At 36.2% G+C, this 18298-nt stretch overlaps 1 protein-coding gene across 1 annotated transcript in view; it reads left to right on the forward strand.

The window, feature by feature from the left end:
- TRDN (triadin) overlaps positions 1-18298 on the forward strand; it is a 114662-nt gene that overhangs the window by 49699 nt on the left and 46665 nt on the right. The window contains exon 3 of the mRNA XM_004587308.3: positions 17777-17938. Within this exon, the coding sequence (XP_004587365.2) occupies positions 17777-17938 (162 nt within the window). The remainder of the gene's footprint in view (positions 1-17776; positions 17939-18298) is intronic.

Raw genomic sequence — 18298 nt, forward strand, 5'->3', positions numbered from 1 at the left:
ATTCCCCCTAGTCTTTTGGCTGTTGTGATATAGTCTTTGGTACCCGTACTGATAGTCCTTGGTGAGGATCCAAGAGTCTCCAGGGTTGGGATATAAGCCTTCTCCTGTCCCCCTGCTCCACTCTGGGGTCTCACCCTGCTCTGTGCATATGACCTCCTATTAAGAGGTTGTCAGGATTGCTCTTGATTCCCCCTGTATGTCTTTTAGTTTTACTATTGTCTAATGCTGATTTGAATCTGTTGTCTATAAGTTATCTGTTATATTCCTGATGGGTTATACTTCATATCTTCCTCACATTCTAAGGAGATGGAAGATTTTTCTGCTCTCCCGCCCCTTTTCCGAGTAGCATAGGGTCTTAGAAGTATATTAGGTTTTACAATTTTTGATGTAGATCATAAGCAGTCTGACTCACATTGATTGTTGGTTCATTGGTTACATCACAATATCTTATTGCGTGAGATACAGGTTGTTTGGGGTTGAAATAATATTACACTTTACAGGTACTGTTTTTCAGATTGACATCATTTTATGTTACATTAAGGCAAACATGTGTTATCTAACCTTTTGGGATTGGCTTATTTCCCTTAGCATAATGGTTTCCAGTTGGACCCATTTGGCCACAAAGAGCTGCATTTTGTTTTGTTTTCTTTTTTCTTTTTTTTTTTAATAGCTGAGTAGTAGTCCATGGAGTAAATGAACCATTGCTTTCTTATCCAGTCTTCTGCTGATGGACATTTTGGTTGCTTCCAAGTTTTTGCAATTATTGATTCTACACATGTCCAACAGTTTCATTGGGAATCCATATTTTGTCTGGATGCAGGGATGCATGTTCCATTGTACCCCAATGTCTGTATATGATAAACTCTAGTACTCCATCACTCGACATTACCAGAAGTGAGAGGCCATGAAATGAGGTCAACAACCAGCATGAGTTAGGAACAGCCATATCAACAACAACAACAACAACTTCAAAAACAAAACACTTTTTAGTGAGTTTTTCTTGCTCAAGTGTCATAATTTATCGGCATCCATATCCATAAGGGAGAAAAGTGATTAGGTGATTGTACCAGAAAATTTCACAGCACTTGGTAATTTTCATGAGCATTCTAAAAATATATATTATTCCAGAGCAATTTTATTAGAATCACATAAGAAAAACTCTGAAACATACATCTTCAACAAATAGGAGTCATTAAATGTAGATTGAATTGGAATCTTATTACCCAGAACTGAGAATAGAATCAGTAAGGACATATTGGTAGGAAGCATCAATTTCTTATGAAAGTCTTGCAGACATCTCCTGATGTACCTTTTAAATAGGTTTCTTAATGATGTGCACCATTTATCTACTGCTCTTGAAAATTAATATTCCTGACTACTTTTTCTCTTCTTGGCACTTAGCCCAGTTAAGCAGGTGTGCTGTTTTGGCAGGCTATGGATTTAACAGAATAAAATCTTTTACAGAATGCTAAAAGTCAATCAGAAAGTACAAATTTAAATATAGTAATATATGAGTATATATTACTGTGTTCAAAATTATGCATATATGTGTGCGTACCTGTATGGAGGTGTGTGTATTTGTATGTATGTATTAATAGGTTATCACAGTTTAGGAGATGTGAAAGACATACACTACATGCAACATTATCACTTCTCATGTATACAGAATGCTTAGGAATGGTTGACATGTATTTCTTATTCTAATTCAAGCTTTTCATTAAAACTATTTATTTATTTATTTATTTATTTGCTGTTCAATGTCCCAATCTAGTTGATTCTTTTGACTACTATACCTAAAATGATGCATTTCATTATGCAGTTCTGGTTGGTCTATGAGTGCTACATGAAAATAAGGGAATTCTAAAGTCCAGTGATTTCTATTTCATAATAAAAGTTTATTGATCCCTCATAAGACAGGGAAAAATAAAGAAAAACTCATTTTGTTTTTATAAATTTTTGAATTAATATAAAGAGAATAAATGTATTTTATACAGTTTTTTTTAACATACATATTCCCTCCTCTTCTCTCCATCAATTCCCCTGCTTCCATCATTTATTTTGTTTACTTTTTGCAGACGTAATTTCCATCTACAGTAGAACCATAGGCTTAATTCACCGTTAACCATAACATTCAGTAAGTAAAAAGTAGGAAGACCACTGTTCCTCAATCATATCACAAAATAAAACAGTTTTTGTTGGCAGTAGATTTCAGACTCAGAAAATACAATACTGTAAACCAATCCTCATTTGAGCCTTAGCAAGTGACATTGAGATTTATATTTTTTGTAGAGATACACATATATTTTCTGAGCCAACACTGACAATTGACAAAGAATATATAGATATGGTAAATAAAAATTTAAACCTTGGCTTGATGAAACACATGTTTATTAAATAAACTGGAGATGTTGGTTGATGTTTTTTGTCCCCAAATTCAGTATATCTCTTCTCCACTGACTTCTTAAGTGTAACATGGAGTGATACAGATGAATCATCCATCCGGAGTTCTGCGGTATTTTGATTGTGTCTGTGCTACCACAAAATTAATTCTGTCAAGTCTTACCTTGGGAAAAAGCTTATAGAAATTAAAAAGTCCATATAAAATGTGTTTTTGTATTCATTATTTGAACACAAAATACATTTGAAAAGTATTTAAATTTCATTTATATTTAGCATCAGTTCTTATAATCCATAGAAAGTTTATTTCTTCTTCCACATTTTCTTAATATTTAGCATCATCTCTTTTATAAGAGGGAATTCGTTTTTCATATATCCAAATCCCTTATACTTACTTATTAATAAAAGTACATTTTGATTGCCTAATTTTCATGCTGATTCATGACGTGGGTAAAAGAAACAAGTGGTTATTTTTGATGTTCTTTTGGAATATAAAGTGCCCTTGTTTGACTCGGTTCTAGCTACAGTGAACTAGAAATTTTCCAAGTTTAAACATCTGCAACACAATTTTGTCAGTGAATAATGGGTTGATTATGGTTACATTAAGAAACAGAGGTGAAAGCTATATCCAATGTCCAATAAAGTTTCTTATTGCCTCAAAATGGAACAGTTGAGCAACAGCATAAAACAATTTGGAAATATTGTCATGAAAACATTAATTGCATATTACTGTATTTTTTAACCAAACATGCCTGTGTTTAATTTCATTGGGTTTCACACAAGTACACTTTTCTAACCCCCTGAAATAAGCTAATAGTTAAGTTGGGTATGAGAAATTTTAATTCAAAAGGTCTTCAACAGCAGAGAAAGTGCTCCTGCCTCACCTAAGATGTGAAAGGCAAGGACTGGAGCTACAGTATGGCTATTGAAATGTAGATTAGGAAAGTGACAGCCCACTTCATTTGGCAGCCAACAAAACAATTACCTCACCAAAAGTGCTTTTAAAACAGTATCCTAGTTTTTGTTTGGTTTGAAAGCTTCTAAATATTCAACATCTGCAAGTCTTTTTTTTTTTTTTCAAAAATCGCACATCAAATGGAGTTTATTTTTCCTTTCTTGCATACTTCAGGAACTTTATAAAACACCTTTTATTTTGTGCATAATTCTCACTTTTGTAGTTTGCTTGGCTTGCTGTAAGAGATTTCCTTTCACTGAGTTTTCCAAGCAAGAGAAAATAATATTTGACAGTTCTCAAGGAGTCCAAGACCCATTTGGGTGGGTGAGGCTGGGTGAGGCCCCACTTTCTGGGTTATAGGTGAAGACTTCTGGCTGTGTCTTCACGTGGTGGAAGAGGTGAATGAGCTCCTTTAAAAAGGAACAAATTCAACCGCTGGGTTCTGGCTTTGTGATCTAATCATTTCACCAAGGTCCAACTTCAAATGTCATCACCTCACAGAAGACAATTACATCCCAGTGATTTTGTGTGAATGCAAACATTCACACCATTTACTAAAGTGGGGGAAGGATTGATTATATTAATTCAGTATGAGTAATATCCATGAGTCTGTGTAAAAGTAAAGGCAAGTAAAGGCAAGAGAGACCAAGCGAAAGATAAGAGAGGGAGACAACGGTATGACAATTCATGTTTACCCAGAGACAAGATGTTAGGGGTTTGGTAAGACAAGGCTTTTTTTATATATTTTTATTAATATTTTGCATTATGTGACAGTTTCATAGGCTCTGGGAATCCCCCCACCCCCCTCCCCTCCCCCCTGGTGGATTCCTCCACCTTGATGCAGTATTACAGTTCAAATTCAATCAAGATTCTTTCCTTGCAAACATATACTAAGCATGGAGTCCAGCTACTTATTGTCCAGATGGGTTGAACAGTTTCTTGGGGAGACCATTTCTGGTCCGAAGTCAGAGCTGGTATAATATCATCACAGTCAATTAAGAGTCCCAATATAACATCAACAGCAATTTGCAATATTATGGAATTGACATGGTTTTGAGTAACCAGTATGTTAAAAAAAAAAAAAAAAAAAACAAGTCCTAACCACAACCTATGATTAGCTCATTGACATCTCAATTTTAGTTTATATACAGGACCGGACCGGCTGCTATATACCTTAAAATGGCTATAGGGTACCATGCAGCTGTCTCATGTCCATTTCATTTTAGTATTTAGCCATTTGTTGTGTTGAAGTATAATTTTGTTGATCTTGGCAGATTTTGGGATAATCTAGACTGGCTTGTAACTCTAACAAGATATTTGTTGACATTTAAGGTGCAGAACATTTTTTTTTTTTTTGGGGGGGGGTGCAGGAAAATCCTCAGCACCATGGTGAGGAGTGACTAATCTTTGTGTCCCACCAAGCAAGGCATGAGCCAATCCATGCCAGCTCTTTCCTGTCAGATTTCAAGCTCTACTTTCTGTTGTTTGTCTATTTATTTTAGGTTTTTTCTTTTTTTCTTTTTTTTAGTTTGTATGATTGTTTGTTTGCTGTGAGGGGTTTTTGAAGCTATCCCGATGGTCACTGCGAGGGAGGGCGGGGGTCCAGAGGTGGAGCCAGGCTCAGACCAGAGAAAACTCTTCTCCCTGGTCCCAATGGACATTTATTGTTCTTCTGTGTCTGCGGACCGCTCAGGGCTTCTGGTTGTCTTTCCGATGACGTTGGTTTCTGCGCGGTAGTGTTTGGACTTCTTCCATCCCCTGGGGAAGCTCCGGTTGGGGGTGGGTGACCTCAGAGTACTCAGCCTCCCAGGGCATCCAATTCCCTGTGGCCTCCTTGGCACTTGGGGTATAGTCCTTGTTGCTCGTATTAATAGTTTGTGGTGAAGGTCTGGGAGTCTTCGTGGTTGGGATCCGAGCTTCCTCTTTACCACCTGCTCCACTCTGGAGTGCCCCCCTGCTCCACGCACATGACCTCAGTCTGTTTCTCTCCTTTGCTTCTTTACTCCTAACATGCTTATCTGTTTCCTAAGTTGGTAAACCAAATACATCTCTTTCATCTGCTATGTCTCTTTTTGGCTAAAGCTCTTTCGGTATGTCTCTGTAGCCAACTCCTATGATGAGTCACTGTTCTTGGCCTCTGCCACCATCTCAAACACCCGTTACACAAATGCGGTAAACAAATAACATCTTTCTTTGTACTGTATTTCACAACATTAGAACCGTTGTTTACTACTTCCTTCTCAAAACGGTACCATTTTAAAATTGTGAGTTTCAGAACCACCTTTGTGGCCTAGTTTGTTTCTTGCCTTGCCCTTGTTAAACATCGCCTGTTCCATTGCTGTGGCTGTGTGACTTTGCATTCTGAAAGCAAGTGATGAGCAAGATGCCATCATAGCAGACTATATTTAGCCTGTTTAATCTATGACTCTCAATCTAACAGCAGGATCAGGTTTTTTTTTTTTCCTATGGCAAGATATCAAGATTTTAAAGGAAAAGGCAGTCAAAGTTCCAAACAAATCAAATTTGCAATTTAAATTTAAAGAATACATATTTTTGTGTTATAAGAGTCAGTGAAGTTATTTTTTGTTTTTGAAGGACTCATAAGCATTTTTATAATGGGCTACTTGTCAAGAAGTATACTTCAAATTGACTCTCTCATATAATGTTTTCCATACCTGCATGCTTATTGTCAGTATCTTTCTATTATTCAGATGCTTAAGGACGTTTTAGTAGAAATATCGAATACAAAACTCCTAAATGAAATAATTATATGTTTCTAAGGGCTACATTCTACGTTTCAAATCCATATATTCTGATTTTTCATTTTTTCTTTCTCTAAAGATTATTTTTGTGGTAGAAAACACAACATGAACTCCTAACAATTTTTAAAGTGTACAATATAGTGTTGCCAGCTGTTGGTGCCGTATTGTCTACATGAAGTCTAAAACTTATCTTGCCTAACTGAAGCTCTCTATTACTTCACAACACTGCATATTTACATCACCACAGTGTACAGCAATGGCTATTCCATTCTTGATTCTATGAATTTTATTGTTTTGGGCTCAATATATATGGTCATCATTCAGGATTGTCTTTACAAAATTAGTTTCTTAAATTAAAAGCATGCCAATCTTTGTATGCTTCTCAGTTCTGTATCTATTTTCCTCTCTTTTTGTCTCTGAAATAATTAATAAATGATATTTAAATGATTCAGAATCATGAATATCTGAGAAGATAGATGTTAAATGCAAAAGCAAATAAGATGACAGGAAGTCCTCTGTTCTTAAATTTCATTTGTTATTATTAGTTCGAACATACTTCTTTTTACAATTTTCCATTTATTGGCTGTACCATTCTTGACTCAACTGTAAAGCTTAGATACAATGACATTCTAATACAATAAACACACCTGCTAAGTATTGGTTTCAAAAATACCATTTTCCAGTAAAAGTAACTAGAATTCCTTGAAGGATTGTCTGCTTTCATATTGGGGGAAAAAAGTTGCATTATTTACTTTGGACACATTTTGTGCAACAATAAAAAAATATATGAAGTAGTCAGGTATACTGCTGACCTTGGGAAAGTTCTAGACTCATATTCAACAAGAGTTCAGAGAGTGTATGGATTTGTACTGAAATATAGAGAGCTCAGATTTCTGGATGAAGAAGAATTGGAAAGAAAGATGGAAAAGCAAAAGAAGAGCGGGCATTGCCAACATCCCATGTGATCTCTTGTTCAGTTCAGCTAGTCCGCTTCTGATTCAGCTCCCAGCTATAATGTGCCTGGGAAAGCAGTGAAAAATAGACCAAGTTCTTAAACCCAGAAAAAGCTCCTGGCTCCTGACTTTAAACCAGTCAGCTCCGGAGTTGCAGGTATTTGGGGGAGTAAACCAGAGGATGGCAGATTTCAATCTCTCTCTCTCTCTCTCTGTAAATATGGCATTCAAATAAAGATTAATAAATAATCTTTTAAAAAGGGGGAATGGTGTCAAGGAAAAATTCTGCTGTTGAGAAAATTGAGGATAACTAAAATCGCTTTCTGGATAAGTGTGTGTCTGTGTGTATATGCGTGTTGCTTGTGTGTTTGTTCCTTCTGTCGGTGGAAACTTTAATTGATGTGAAAACCTGTGACAACAGAATGTGCAATAAAAAGTGCATATACCCAAAATGGTAGGTATATTGTTATCAGTGCCAATATTTCTATTAGTGTAGAAAAATTAAGAACAATGTATGGACATGTGCAAAGACACAGAAAGAAGCACGGAACCATGGTTCTTAACACCTATTAAATATTTTGATGTTACCATTGAAAAAATATTTCACAACCTGGATACAAGAAAAGAAAAAAAAATGTGGGAGAAGGAAAAGCAATGAGAACCAATGGCAAATTATAGATATTTCTTACAATCAGATGTGGCAGGGTTGTACTGTCTCATTTACTAAGATGATATTTCATTATCAAAATCTCTTGATATACTGCAGGGTTAGTGTGAGCAAGTGAAATTTTAGCATGTTAAAATTAGAAGACGGAACACATGAAAGACCATATTTGGCAGATGCTTAAAAGGACATTGCCGGAGACCAAGTGGAAATACACGTGCATGTTGTTACTAATCTCTCGGCTCACCTTACTGGAATCAGCCAGCAGTTGGCCCTGCAGCAATGCCAGTTCTTGCCAGATCCATCTTCTGTTTTTTGTATGCCACCGTCTACATTTATAATGTAGGATTTATAATGAAAGATGACAATTTCTCTTAAAAGTCATTATCATCATTGAATTTACAGATTTGGAAGTTATTGGAGTATGTAAAAAAGTTTGTTCTCATGAATTTCAGCCTGTACTTTGAAGGTTGTAAAATGTCTTGCTTCCTCTGTTTTCCATGCAGTTTTCCTAGCCCAGATTCCTATATGCAGCCTTCAAACTCAACTCCACGTGGATAAGCTGAACCCTTCAAAGCCGTAATCAGTGGTGTAAGGTCAAATCCATATATGAGATACTGTGTCCTTTATTTTATCATCCATAATCACTCTGCTTTTGTAGTCAAGACCTGAATGATTTCCTGAGAAACATGAGGATTCCCACTATCATAACATTTACTGTCTTATATAGTTGAACATTTTGTTGATAAACACTCAAAAATAAAGATCTTGAAACATACAGCCTTTAAAGTTCTAGTCTTACTTAACCCATACCCCTCCTCTTTTCTTTTAACTCATCTTCTTGATTTCTTAATGTTTAGTTACTTCTTTGCCTCCAATGTAAATCAGACTCTCCAAAACTTACTTCAACCTAGTACCAACAAGACTTCACCAACCCAAAACAAAGTAAGATAAAAAATGTAGTTTCAGTTATGACCATTGTGACCAGCTCAGCTTCAGCCATTGCGGCCACTTGGGGAGTGAACCAGCGGATGGAAGATCTTCCTCTCTGTCTCTGCTCCTCTCTGTATAGCTGACTTTCCAATAAAGATAAATAAATCTTTTAAAAATTTTAAAAATTGGGCCCTGTGGCTTGGCCTAGTGGCTAAAGTCCTCACCTTGAATGGCCCGGGATCCCATATGGTCTCTGGTTCAAACCCCGGCGGCCCCACTTCCCATCCAGCTCCCTGCCTGTGGCCTGAGAAAGCAGTCTAGGCCGGCCCAAAGCTTTGGGACCCTGCAACCGCGTGGGAGACCTGGAAGAAGTTCCTGGATCCTGGCTTTGGATCAGCGCAGCACCGGCAGTTGCAGTCACTTGGGGAGTGACTCATCGGATGGAAGATCTTCCTCTCTGTCTCTACTCCTCTCTGTATATCTGACTTTGTAATAAAAAAAATCTTAAAAAAAAAAAAAATAAAAATTTTAAAAACCAAAAATATTAAATGGTTGCTTTAGCATTATTCTGCTATGCTTGACTTTCTCGGATGATTCATTTTTTTTTTTTTTTCCTCACTGGTGTTAAAAAAAAAGAGGCAGTTTTAAAATCATTGAATTGAACTGAGCATGCTCAAGACTAGTTCTGTAATCTTGGGATGTTGGAAGTTACTTCAGAATGCACCTACAGAGCTACAAAACGCAATGTCTTGGGTAAACCTCACTGTGATAATGATGTTGAATACTACAACAAATATTAAAGTACATACTTTTGTACATTGCCTTTCACATATTTGTACCTGATATTGTCATTGCTGAAAACTCCAGGGCTCAAAGTCTTCGAGGATCATTAAGTTCCCTAGGAGTGTTTTTCATTTCAAATGTGTTATGCTTAGAAAATAATTAAATTAAATTAGCATTTCTAACATTTATCCTCAGGACATAGTTGACAGTTATAAATGATAACAAACCCCAAGATCGAACAGTTTTGTAAGCATTGTATTTCCTCTGGTACACTTTTCAGCATAAAAAAACCTATTAACTCAACAGAGAGTATCACTTCCTTATGCACACAGTGACACAGCCTTTAGATTTTAACAAATCTTTAATTTTGGATTTCCTACCTGCAATTTCCTTCTTCTCATCCTAAGGTGTCAGATAATTGTGGATGCTGCTTGATGCAAGTAAACTTCTAAGGAAATCTATTTGTTGTCTAAGATGAAGCAATTTTATAGTAAGTCAGGCAAGGATTGTTATGTGACTCAGGGCATATTAAATGATGCACAGTATGCTAAATAAATCTGCATTTCACCCACAGAAGAAAGAACATTCATTCATAGATTTAACTGCCACGTTGTGATGCAGGCATCCCATGTGAGTGTTGGTTGTGTCCCAGCTGCTCCACTTGCAATGGACTGGAAAAAGCAGTGGAATATGGTCCAAGTGTTTGGACCTTTGCCATCCACATAGGAGACCTGAAAGAAACTCAGCTCCTGACATTGGCATGGCTCAGTCTGGTCATTGTTGCCATCTGAGGAGTGAGCCAATGGATGGAAGACCCCGCTATGCTTTTCCCTCTGTCTCTGTAGTTCTTGCAAATAAATTAAAAATTCAATTGTTTAATGTTAAAATTTTATGTAAATATTATTTAACTAGAAGTTTTATTGGCGGCTCATTAAGTTTTGCACTCATGGGCAGTGCTTCAAGTTCCTTTCTCTAGACTTGTTCTTCCTTCACCTACTGACTTTGTAATGTTGACACGATTGACTCTCACACAACCATAACATTTATCTACATTTCTGATTTTCCTAAGACACCGTTGTAAATCAAGTTCTCAGCTCATCTTGCCTGTTATCCCAGTGCTCAGTTGTTTCATAGTACATCCATTTCTGACAAATAGTATTACTTTGTGTAAATGAAATACTCTATGGTTCTGTTTACTGAATGAGAACCGTAACAACAATAATAGTAATACCAGGATAAAGTTGATATGAGTACTAAATGATATATTCAAACTTACATAATATGTTGATATAACAATTGCATGCCAATGTGAAAAAATAAGCAAGGTTTCTCTGTTAAACAATGAAGAGGCCCTTTCCCATGGCTTTACAGGACCCTTTGGGAAACCTCAGCAGGAGCCTTATGTGCAGTTTCAACCCCTTTCGAACTCTTTGAACAATGCAAGGCTTATGTGCAGCCTTCAAACCCAACTCCACATGGAGAAGCTGAACACTTCAAAGCCTTTATCAGTTGTGTAAGGTCAAATCCATATGATATACATATCCATATTCCCAGTGTTCCTTTGTGTTCGTGTTACCTAAATTCTGATTTCCTGGCACCAATATCTTGACACTTAAACTACCAACCATAGTGCTACTCCTCATGCTTTCTTGTTTTTCATTATTTTCAATATTTTTTATTAATTACATTGCATTATGTGACACAGTTTCATAGGCCCTGGGATTCCCCAAACCCCTCCCCCGTACCCTCCCCCCATGGTGGATTCCTCCACCTTGTTGCTGTATTACATTTCAATTTCAGTCAAGATTCTTTCATTGCAAGGGTATACCAAGCATAGAGTCCAGATAAATTCAATGGTATTTTTGGGGAGACCATCTCTGGTCTGAAGGTAGAGCTGGCAGAAAATCATCCCGATCAATTTAAAGCCACAACATATCGTCAGCAGCAATTTACAACATTATGGAATTAATTGATATGGTATTGAGTAATCAATATGTTAAAAAATGCAAGTTCTTAACCACCTCCTGTGACTACTTCACTGACATTTCAGTTTTAGTTTATATACTACTGGCTTCTTCTATACACCTTAAAATGGCTATAGGGTACTATTCAGCTGTCTCATGTCTATTTTCCTTTTCGTATTTAGCAGTTTCCAGTGTTGAAGCATAATTTTGCTGAACTTGGCCGATTTTAGGATAGTCAAAACTGGCTTATAACTGTAACAAGGCATATGTCAACAATTGAGGTGCAGAACAGTTTTAGGAGGGGTGTGCAGAGAAATCTTCATGCTTTCTTTATCAAGAGAAAAAGCAACCAGGTGAGGTCTCTAGACTTCTGCTTTTTCTTCTGCTAAAGTCATTTCACTGGATGGAGAAAGCACATGGCAGCAGTCCATTCATATATGATGATAAACATATTATCCTGTGATGACTTAGTCATATGTGTTCACAGAAACACTTTGCAAAGTCGGTGGACCCCAAACACTAGTTTCATGAGAACTCCTGAAATTACTTATTCTTATCCCTTACTTCCCCCAAAAGATTTAGAAATAAACAACACAAAGGGGAGAATTTTTAGGTTATGCAATAAATTCTACTTAGTAGGAACAATTATATGTGAATACATTAATTGTTATACCCTGCGCATATTAATAATAAATATGACTAGCAAAAACTAGATTCTTTCAAGACAGTTATTTTTCACGGATTATCTCTAATATCCTCTCTTAAATGTAAGATAATTAAGAAAATTTTCTGCAGTTCCTACCAAGTTCCGATTTGGATATGTAAAGAACATCTGAAAACAGACACAGAGGATTTTTCTGGACACCCTCAGAATTAAAAGTTGAAGTGAGTAATTTCATGGCTTGTGTTGCAGTATAACGGGTTAGGACCTCCTGCAGCACTGGCATCCCAGATGGGCATCAGAGCTTGTGCTCGTTGTTCTGCTTCTGATGTTTCCTGCTAATGCACCTGGTAAAGCAATGGGAGATGGCTGAGGACCTGGGGCCTTCACCTGTTTAGGAGAGCTAGAGGAGGCCTTGGCTCCAGGCTTCAGCCTAACTCAGCCTAGGTTACGGCAACCATTTGGGGAGGGAATTGAATACTTTCCCACTCTTGTTACAGTTAGGTATACAAATACTTTCACTTCTGTGGGTGAAATATTAATTAATTCTATCACATTATACCATCACATAATATGCCCTGAGTCACAGGAAGATCTTTGCCTGACTTACTATGAAAATTCTCAGCCTTTGCGGCTGCTCCTTAAATTTTTATAATTAATGCATACGTCTGAGGAACACAATACCCACATTTTCGATTATAGATGAACTTAGACGAAAATCATCACTTTTATCTCTGAATCCAGTATGGGTTAGCACAGTACTAGGAAAGAAAGTTAAAGCTGCCTGTGATCATTCTGAATGGAGAGTGCAAGCTTTTTGATATTTTTTAAGATATGAGAGTTAAAAAAAGAATCAAATAAAATGGAGCTTTATGAAGCTCACAGAAAAATGGAATTGAGAGTCAAGTTGATTTTTGATGCAATGCATTTTTGAATTTCATGCATAATTTTAAATAGATATGTTTCTGTGAACTTTTGAAAGACCCTTCAGATAACTTAAAAATATATGACCAGTGGTCAAAGATAATAGTGAGTGAACGCATTTGATTCTTTAGGTGGAAATCACAAAACTGCCTAATTTCCTGTGCTGTCTGATTTAGAAATTTAATTATGTATATCATATGGCTTCAAAAACAGAGAAATAAATAAAAACTTTATTTAACGTTAAACTCCTCTTGACCTCTTTTTCTCCTCTTGCAATTCTTTCATCTGCAGCAAGATTCCAATTATTGACCATAGATAGCCTAAAGCAGTTCCCCTTGCATGCAGTGATGTAATTTTCTCTAAGAAAAATATGATGCAATTAAAAGTTATGTGAACAGTGAGAAACATGTCTTATCTCACTCAGTAGCAATGCTAGAAAAGAAGTGATTGTAAGATTGGATATTTAAATGCATCAGTAGAGCCATCACAGATTCAAATTTTTCGGTTTCATCTTTCTCAGTAAATTAGCTATTATCCTCACGAATGTAGGATAACTTTGGCAGCTCTAGCCTTTATATTCTAATGCTTTCAGGACTTTTCTCTCTGTTGTTAGAGTTAAAAAAAAAAAGGCCTTCTGTAGCCTACACATTTAAAACCTTAACTGAAAAAATGTACTGGATTGTTATTTTTGCTTGTTTGTCAAAATGTATCATAACAATTATGATCTGAAGGCCTAAACATACATAAAAATCCTGGCACCACTATTTCTTGGCAATACCGATAACTTTAATTAATTCATTGTGCCCCAGTTTCCTATACTTATAAGGTGATAAAATAACACTTTGCCGGCTTATTGAAAAAAACTGACATCATATTTTTGAGATCAAAGAATGGTGTCTGGCTTCTGCTATCTTAGATTGATCCTAATTGTTATGTGTGTAGTTGAGCATATGGAAACAGTAGGAAAAAGAAAGTACAAACTGATTTCAAAACATTTGTGGGGAGAAGGATTTAGAAAAATTGTGTTGGGAGCAGCATGGTGGCTTCTCTTGCTAATCTTCTTCCTTCAAGTGACATCGTGTTCTGGCTGCCTCACTTTCCACCCAGCTCCGTGCTTGTGCCCTGGAAAGCAGTGGAAGATGGCCCAATGCTTGTGGACCCTGCACTTACAAGGGAGACCTAGAAGAAGGTTCTGGCTCCTGCCCTCTGAGCTGCCAAGCTCCAGCTGTTGCTGTCATTTAGGGAATGAACCAGCAGATGGAACATCTTCTGTCTTCCCTCTCTGTAAATCTGTCTTTTGAACAACAAAAACACAGTATTTTAAAGAAGGTTTATTTTAGTGAAAAAATTTTTTGAAATCATGGTTTTTTTTTTTCATAATATGCCTTGTCTATGAACTTTTGGAAGAGTCGTTGTACAACTGTGTTATCTTTTAAGAATAAGCAGCATTACTTGGGTTATATTGCATAATATCCTTCTCTTGGATGTGATTTGTGTGTTATATGTGGAAGATGGGATTGGGAAAACTTCTGGACCATTAGCCTATTTAAGTCTCTGTGTGTGTGTGTGTGTGTGTGTGTGGTTTCTGTCCAGCAGCACTGATTTCAGGAAAATAGCCTGATTTAACTATTTTGGAGCCAAGTAGTGTTCATCTGTCTGAAAAGTGCATTGATTTCAAATAAGCATAGAAAGGATTGAACTGGGATTTTTTGGGCATTTTATTTTTAAGTTCTCAATAGAAAGGAGAAAGAGGAAATATTCTCAATATATTCCAACCATAAAACTCCCATTTGCAGTATTTTCATTAAACATAAAATATTCCAATGTTAAAAATGTCATTAAGGTGACAGTACAATCCAGTTATTTACATACGATGCTTTCAAAATTTTTTAAAGATGTATTTGTATTTAGTGCAAAGTCAGATGTACAGAGAGGAGAACAACAGCCAAAGCTGAGCCGATCCTAAACCAGGAGCCAGGAACCTCTTCCAGGTCTCCCACTCGCAGGTGCAGGGTCCCAAAGCTTTTGGCCATCCTTGACTGCTTTCCCAGGCCACAAGCAGGAAGCTGGATGGGAAGCAGGGCCACTAGGATTGAACAGGCGCACATATGGAATCCCGGTGCAGGCTAAGTGAGGACTTCAGTCGCTAGGTCATCTCTCCAGGTACTGCCATTTAAATTTTCAATTGCAAATATAAAGTCCCATTTCGTTTTCTTTCCTCAAGGATCAATCCTGCTCTAGGCTATTTCTTTTTCACATGTAACTGTGGAATTCACTAAAATAAGGAAGAGTGAAGACACATCAAGGAATCCTGGTGATAGTCTGCCTGAAATCTGTATTTTGTAACTTGAATCTGGAATAATGTGTGTATTCCTTGACACCCCAAAAGAAGAAATGAGATGAAAAAAACGTCCCAACCATCCTTTCTCATATCAGATATTTTTTTCTCTTTAGGAACGTAACCTCTCTCTGTGAATTTTGGAATATTCTTCCTATCTAAACAATGTTATTGCCACCAATAAAAAATCTACTGTAACTCAGGCTCTTAAATATTACTTCATTTGTATCATTTAGAATAATTTGTATTCACCATCTCCATTTTTTTTCCTTTTAGTTGTAGATTGCCTATAAAAACACTGCTGTTCAAAGGTCACGGATGTCATCCTCATCATTAAAACCAAATTTCCATTCTTGGGTTCCATCCTACCTGACCCACGAAAAAGCATCAGCCAGTTGATCAGTACTCACCTTGCAAGGATTTCTTTACTGAATGTTTCGTGTACTACACTTGGCACCCTCTTGTTCTTTTTTCTTAGTCTTCTTCCTCTGAATTAATAGCTGGTTTTTAATTTTTCTGACTTATCTTTCTTTTCATCTATATGTTTAAATATTCTTGTATCTCATCCCTTGGTGTAATTTTTTGGCATCATTGCTTTGAATATCTTCCTCTTTTATTAGACTCCCAATAAAACTATTTTGTACATTAGTTTGAGCAACACAAATATTGACAACTCCATGTAGATAATAGTCAAGTTAAGTCTGAAAAGTCTAAGATCAACTACTTTTCCATTATACTACTCCAATAAAATTGTTTTGCTCTTCACTTCCAACTGCCCCTCTCAGTAAACGTCATTCCCATTGCTCCAACTTCTCACATCCAAAATCCTGAATTTTTCCAGGATTGTTCTATGTTCTCACATCCCATAAGCATGCTCTAAGCAGTTAATATGAGTTATTAACTGGTTAGAGACTCTGGCAGAAATCACTGTCATCTTTCTTCTGGTTTATTACAGTTGGCTCCTGATTGTCTCCTTGTTTCATGCCTGGCATTCTTTTAACCCTCAACACAGCAAAAGAAGTTTCATAAATCAAATTACTTCATCCCCCTGCTCAAACCTTCCAATAACTTCCTCTCTCAATCGAGTAAAAGCCTAATTTTGCAATAGTTAACCTTTAGAAAATACAATGCACTACTATAATTCTTGTCTCTTAAATACATCAAAGGGAAAAAGTCAGTGAAATGCTGAAACAGTTTCTAAAATTAAGAAAAAAAACATAACTCTGAAATTTAATTACAGATTGGTGAGGAATCAAGTGTAATTTATACCATGTTTCTAGATATATTATTCTGTCAACAAGATCATAAAACTATTATTTCTTAGGAGCATTTTCATGTATTTAGAAGAAAACAGTTTGGAAAACTATTTTTTCTTAGATTTTATTATTTCATCTCTCTTTCCACAAATATTTTATGTTTTTTGGAATAAGACAGAAAGATGTGTAGATTTCATGAAATAGGTTTTCACAATTCTAGCCATTGAAATTACTGGAAGTTCAAATAAGTTTTATTTGTAGGTTCTAGAATACCTACTAAGGATAAATCTAATTAAATATAACTTGAACTTGATATGGTCTTTAATTATTACAGGTTTTTTTTCTGATACATCACAAATTATAACATGCTTCTAAATCTTAATTTTACCGCAGCTGCTTTAGTCAACTTAGAAATTTAAAGTCCTCAAACTTATAGAACCATCTTTTCCAAGATGCTGTTCAATAAAATACTAGTCAAAATTATTTTTTCATTCTTTCTTTAAAGGTTTATATTTATTGGAAAGACAGATTTATAGAGAGAAGGAGAGACAGAAAGATCTTCCATCTGCTGTTTCACTCCCCCAATGGCTGTAACTGATAAAGCAGAACCATGCAAAGCCAGGAGTCAGGAGCCTCTTCTGGGTGTACTAAGCAGGTGCAGGGTCCCAAAGCACTGGGCCATAACCTACTGCTTCCCAGCTAGGATCAGGGAGCTGGAAGGAAAATGAAGCAACGAGGACATGAACTACTACCCAAATGGAATGCCAGGAATTGAAGGCAAAGGATTAGTCAGTTGTACCATCGAACTGGCCCCTCGTTTTTCTTTTATTCTTTTTGAAGATTCTTTTCCATTCTTGAACACCCATACCATTATATACAAAAGCTGGGTATATGCATAAAATATTTTAATTACTTCCTCATTTTTTCATGTACTGAAGTCTCACTTGGATTTCAAACTTCTCACAATGTTTGGGACCAGAGCTATCCCATAATTTCAATTTTTAATGGAACATAATGCAAGGCATGACAAGATATGCTTTGTGCAAAAGAATCACAATGAATTGATACTTCAATTTTTGATATTGACATATTCATTTTGCCTGAAAACAAATAAGGAAAATGATCTTTTCTTGGGCTCTTTGAAAATTGTTGCAATAACTTTTGTTTTGTTTTCAATTACATTTAGCGAGCTCTATTGCCAAGATTGGTTCAGACCCTTTAAAACTTGTTCATGATGCTGTGGAGGAAACCACGGACTGGATCTATGGCTTCTTCTCTTTGTTGTCTGACATCATCTCATCTGAAGGTGATGAGGAAGATGATGAAGGGGACGAGGACATTGATAAAGGTGGAGTATAAAAATACAACTGAGTCTAAGAACTAATATTAAATATCTATTACAATGACTGTTTAAATATCCAGATGATTACCAGAATGAAGAAACTTCTGCATGCTAAAAGCATATTAACAGGACACCAAAGGCAGTGATTTGATCTGTTTGGTTTTCATCTTGTAACTTATCAGCCATAACAGCAAATATGTCAAAATTAAATGCTACTGTTAGTGTAACATTAAAGTAGAAAGAGTCCTAATATATACTAACATAAACCCACACTAGAAATCCTCATTTATATTCTTCATCAGGCAATAGTAACTATTTTCTCTCTCATTCCAATTTTAATATATATGCTTTCAAAGGAAGCACAGT

This window comes from Ochotona princeps, chromosome 1, assembly GCF_030435755.1.
Source record: "Ochotona princeps isolate mOchPri1 chromosome 1, mOchPri1.hap1, whole genome shotgun sequence".
Lineage (NCBI taxonomy): Eukaryota > Metazoa > Chordata > Mammalia > Lagomorpha > Ochotonidae > Ochotona > Ochotona princeps.